Here is a 5,940-nt window from a genome sequence, read left to right as displayed (position 1 = left end):
GCAAATGTTAGAGCAATATGGCAAAAAAAAACAACAACAACCTGAAGTCTGTATTTTACTTTGAGTTCAAGTTTTAATGTACTTTGGCAGGCTAAAGTCTTTGTTTGCTTTTGTGTTTATATATTTTGTATTATTTGTCTGTGATGGACTTGAGACCTGTCCAGTGTGTCCTCAGCCTCTTGCACAGTGATGGCTGATATGGGCACCAGTGACACCAGCGACCCAAAAAGGAATAAGTGGGTAAAGATGATGGATGGATGGATTATTTGTTACTAGATTTTTATTTATTTTAGAAAAATCAGGCAGCTAAGCTAACCTAATATGGGTAATTTAAGTTACAGGATTTTATGCACTCCTATATTTGTTCCTATTGTTGGTATAAATATAAAAGGATGCAAAAAGATTTGATACAGTAAAGAACCTAAAATTATTGTTTTAAATAAATTTTCTATTTTCTTACATTGTTGTTTAATCTTTTCATCTATTCAATTTCATACTTTAACAAAATTTATAACCATTTCAATAGAAAAATTGTTTCTGAATCAAAAATCGGTTTTTAATCAAACTGTGACAACAAAAATCAAAAATTATTCAAATTGCCAGACACAGAGATTTTCCCCCGTAACATTTTATATATGAATATTTCTGTTCAGTGCCCTGAGATGACTTCTGTTGTGATTTGGCACTATATAAATAAACTGAATTGAATGGAATTAATCTTAAAAGTAGACTATGTGTCAGCCTCAAGGACAGAAACTGGAAGTTCGTTCCACGAGAGAAAAGCCTGATAACTGAAAGTTCTGCCTCCCATTCTGCTTTTGGAAACTCTAGGAACCACAAGTACACCTGCAGTCTGAGAGTGAAATAAACCCCAATAACCACAATAATAATAATGACACAGACTAAGGATGTGTATATAACTAGTTTGTAGAAGAAGTTTTTGAATGATTACCTAGACTTGAATAAGCAATAAGGATTAATCAAAAGAGTAATTCTCAAAAAAAATATCGGGGACAGCATTTATTTTTTCCTAAACTCAATTCACACACTATTCCTAACAAAATTCCATCCATCCATCTATCCATTATCTTCCACATATTCCGAAGTCAGGTCGCAAGGACAGCAGCTTGAGCAGGGAGGCCCAGACATCTCTGTCTACAGTTACCTCTTCAAGCTCTTCTGGGAGGATTCCAAGGCGTTCCCAGGCCAACCGAGAGACATAGTCTCTCCAGCGTGTCCTGGGTCTTCCCTGGGGTCTCCTCCCAATTGGACATGCCCGAAACACCTCCCTAGGGAGGCGCCTAGGGGGCATCCTTACCAGATGTTCGAACCACCTAAACTGGCTCCTCTTGACATGAAGGAGTAGTGGTTCTACTCCGTGCCTCTCCCTGATAACTGAACTTCTCACCCTATCTCTAAAGGAGAGTCCAGCTACCCTGCAGAGAAAACTCATTTTAACTGCCTGTATCTGTGATCTCATTCTTTCAGTCACTAACCAGAGCTCATGACCATAGGTGAGGTTAGGAATGTAGACCGACCGGTTAACAGAGAGCTTTGTCTTACAGCTCAGCTCTCTCTTCACTACAACGGACCGGTACAGAGTCTGCAATACTGCAGATGCTTCACCAATCTGTCTGTCAATCTCACGCTCCATTCTTCCCACACTCGTGAACAAAATCCCAAGATACTTGAACTCCTACACTTGAAGCAGAACCTCACCCTCGACCTGAAGAGAGCAGTCCATCCTTTTCCGGTTGAGGACCATGGCCTTAGATTTGGAGGTGCTGATTCTCATCCCAGCTGCTTCACACTCAGCTGCGAACCGTTCCAGTGAGAGCTGAAGATCACGGCAAGATGACACCAACAGGACCACATCATCTGCAAAGAGCAGAGATGGAATCTTGAGGCTACCAAACCAGAAACCCTCTACCAGCTGGCTTCACTGAGAAATTCTGTCCATAAATGTTATGAACATAGTCTGTGACAATGGGCAGCCCTTGCGAAGTCCATCTCCCACCCTGAAGGGGTCCGACTTACTGCCGGCAATGCGAACCAAACTTTCACAATGCTTGTATAGGGACTGAACAGCCCATAATAACGGGTCTCCAGTCCCATACTCACGGAGCACGCCCCACAGTGTACCCCAAGGAACATGGTCGAATGCCTTCTCCAAGTCCACAAAATACATGTAGACTGGATGGGCAAACTCCCATGACCCCTCAAGGACCCTAGTGAGGGTAAAGAACTGATCCAGTGTTCCACGGCCAGGACGGAACCCACATTGTTCCTCCTGGATCTGAGGTTTGACCAACGATCTGACTCGCTTCTCCAGTACCCCTGAATAGATCTTATCAGGGAGGCTAAGGAGAGTGATGCCTCTATAATTGGAGCACACCCTCCGGCCCCCCTTTTTGAAGAGGGGAACCACCACCCCAGTCTGCCAATCCAGTGGCAATGCCCCAATGTCCATGCGACGTTGCAAAGGCGTGTCAGCCAAGACAGCCCCACAACATCCAGAGCCTTAAGAAAATCAGGGTGAATCTCATCCACTCCCGGAGCCCTGCCGTCTTGGAGCTTTTTAACTACCTCGGCGACCTTAGTCACGGTTATGGACGGATCAACCCCAAAGTCCCCTGACTCAGCTTCCGCCATAGAAGACATCCTAGTGGGAATGAGAAGGTTCGAGAAGTATTCCCTCCACCTCCCGACGACATCACTGGTTGAGGTCAACAGCACCCCACCTTCACTGAACACAGTGTTACTAAAGTGCTGCTTTCCCCTCCTCAGCCACCTGATAGTTTGCCAGAATCTCCTGGGAGCTGACCGAGAGTCTCTATTAAAGGTCTCACAGAACTCCTCCCACATCCAAGCTTTTGCCTCAGCAACAGCCAAGGCTGCACACCGCTTGGCCCTCTGGTACTCCTCAGCTGCCTCCAGAGTCCCACTGGCCAACAAGGCCCAATAGGACTCCTTCTTCAATTTGACAGCATCCCTAACCCAGGGTGTCCACCACCGAGTTCATGGATGGCCACCGCGAGAAGCACCGACAACCTTGTGGCCACACCTCAAGGCTACTACCTCAACAAGCAAGGCGTGGAACATGGCCCACTCGGTCTTAATGTCCCCCACCTCAGCTGGGATGCAGTTAAAGCTCTCCCGGAGTTGTGAGTTGAAGATCTCTCTGATGGGTTCTTCTGTCAGACGTTCCCACAAAACCCTTACTACACGTTTGGGTCTACCGGGTCTGTCTGGCATCTTCCCTCGCCATATAATCCAACTCACTACCAGGTAGTGATCATTTGACAGCTCAGTTCCTCTCTTCACCCGAGTGTCCAAAACAAACGGCCGCAAATCAGATGACACGACTATGAAGTCAATAATCGATCTACAACCAATGGCGTCCTAGTGCCAAGTGCACTTATGGACACCCTTATGTTCAAACATGGTGTTTGTGATGAACAAACTATGACTAGCACAGAAGTCCAACAACAGAACACCGCTCGGGTTCAGATCAGAGAGGCCGTTCCTCCCAATCACGCCCCTCACTGTCATTACCCACGTGGGTATTGAAGTCCTTCAGCAGAATAAAGGAGTCCCTAGCTGGCACACTTTGCAGCAACCCTGCCAAGGACTCCAAGAAGGCAGGATACTCTGAACTGCATTTTGATGCATAGGCACAACAACAGTCAGAGCCCATCCCCCCACCTGAAGGCGAAGGGAAGCCACCCTCTCATCTACCAGGGAAAACTCTAGCACACAGACACCAAGTCAGGGGTCTACAAGTAGACCCACACCAGCTCGACGCCTCTCACCATGGGCAACTCCAGAGTGGAATAAGGTCCAGCCCCTCTCAAGGAGATCGGTTCCAGAGCCCATGCTGTGCGTAGAGGTGAGCCCAACTATATCTACTCGGTACTTCTAAACCTTGCGCACAAGCTCAGGCTCCTTCCCTGCCAGAGAGGTTACATTCCATGTCCCAAGAGCCAGCTATGGTAAGCCAGGGTCAGAGCGCCAAGGTCCCGCCTTCGGCCACTGCCCATAGCATCATGCACCTGACTTTTATGGCCCTTCCTGCAGGTGATGGGTCTACTGGAAGGCAAAGTCATGCTGCTCCTTTGGGCTGAGCCCGACCGGGCCCCATGGGTAGAAACCCGGTCACCAGGCGCTCACTGACAAGCCCCTCCCCCAGGCCTGGCTCCAGGGTGGGGCCCCGGTAACCCACATCTGGGCAAGGGATACTGAGTTCCTTGTTTTATTTTGTCCATAAAGGTCTTTTAAAAATGTTTTATCATATTGTGACCAGGCTTTGGTCTACTTAAAAATGACTGGTTCTGATAAGGAAGGAAGGTGTATAACAAAAAAGTTCCTAAAAAAGTGCTAAAAAAGAATTAGTCACACACACTCGTAAATATTTAATGGAATAGTATTTTAATGATTTTGATTGGCTATGAGTCATTTTATATGTAGTACAAGCAGGAAGAAACAGTTAGCCAACATTATTCATCAAGAACATTTTAGAAAAGCAATTTGTTTTTGGCATGACAGTTGTTTAAGATTGTCACACAGTACACCCAATTTCCATGCAGATATAATTTGATTTTCGTCTTAGAGCAGACAGAAGATCTGGGCCTATCTTGTACGTCTCTGTTGCTTTATAATGTGCAGATGCATAAATCTCATCAATGAGCTTATTGTTGTTATTGTATCTCACTAAAATTCTGTCCATGTTACTTTTAGGATCGTGGGGATTGTAGTCCCTCCTGACTTCGAAAGGCAGGTCTTTGGCATGAGGTGAGTTGAGGTTCCCAATGGTAAAGTATTCATACTGCTTTTTATCCTCAATCACAGGGAGCAGATGATCGGGCCCTCGGTTCTGAAACCAGTGGAATCCATATTCTCCTTGGGTAGGATCACACAGAGCCCTCATGTTGTTGTCCAAGCAGTTCTGAACATACCACACCAGAATCTTGAGGCCGTGGCGAGGTGGGGGTTGACCAAAACCACTGTTCTGCAGCTCCGCTTGCGAGTTCAGAGTTTTCACAGCTGACGTCAGAATGAGTGATAAAACCACAGTGACAGAAAACAAGAGGAGCCTCTCACTGCTTTGCGCCATCTACAAAAAGACAGTTGAAAGGCATTAAATTCCTTGAAGAAATAAATATTGAACACTGCCTTTGAGAGATTTTATTTTTTTTATTTTATTTTATTTTATTTTTATTTTATTTTGTTTAGATTTTTTGATTTTTGAATGAGTTTTAAACTAAATTTTTCTTACTGTGAGATATGTCAGAGTGTTCGTTTTCAGTGTTCATCTATATAAAAAAAAGTGTTCATTTTGGTTGAACCTCGTAAAATTCTTGCTATACATAATGCAATGTTGTGACATTATACAGGATCTGTTAGTGCAAAGAGTTTGAGTTATTTTCAGCTACTATTACAGCAAATTTAGATCAAAAGCTATAAAACTAATTGAATCAAAAACATTTTTGTGTTGGATAATGTTGATTAGCTATGACCAGCTTTAAGACTGATGAGTCACATCCACACTATTATTTCCCTATTTATAATTTTTTCTGTATCTAACGACTTCTTACTTCAGATATCAAAAATATTTAGCTCATTAAGAAGATAGGTGCTTTGAATTTTAGTGTTTGTTTGTAGGAGTCTCACTGTCTGCAGCCCTTCTCCAAGATGGCTGCCAATTAACACCAGCTGACGCCCATCCATCTGATGAGGAGCAACACTACTTAAGGCTGCAGTCCAGTGTGACATCGCTGGAGCATTGTGCGGGGCAGCTGTGGCTGAGTGGTTAGAGCAGTCGTCCTCCAATGCGAGAGTTAGGGTTAGGGTTAGATATACACATATATACATATATATATATATATATATATATATATATATATATACATATATATATATATACATATATATATATATATA

General features: G+C 44.1%; 1 protein-coding gene across 1 annotated transcript; it reads right to left on the bottom strand.

Moving 5' to 3' along the window:
- Positions 1-116: 116 nt before the first annotated feature.
- On the bottom strand, positions 117-5,113 carry si:ch211-198c19.1 (uncharacterized protein LOC100151013 homolog). The gene is made up of 2 exons (XM_037677343.1): positions 4,617-5,113; positions 117-138 (listed from the first exon to the last, which is right to left on the bottom strand). The coding sequence occupies exons 1-2, from the start codon at positions 5,111-5,113 to the stop codon at positions 117-119; spliced, it is 519 nt and encodes a 172-aa protein (XP_037533271.1).
- Between the last annotated feature and the right edge of the window lie 827 nt (positions 5,114-5,940).

The sequence above is a fragment of the Nematolebias whitei genome, chromosome 5 (assembly GCF_014905685.2).
Source record: "Nematolebias whitei isolate Nwh7 chromosome 5, NemWhi1, whole genome shotgun sequence".
Lineage (NCBI taxonomy): Eukaryota > Metazoa > Chordata > Actinopteri > Cyprinodontiformes > Rivulidae > Nematolebias > Nematolebias whitei.
Note: the sequence above shows the minus strand (reverse complement) of the source record. Positions and strands in the feature narration are given on the sequence as shown.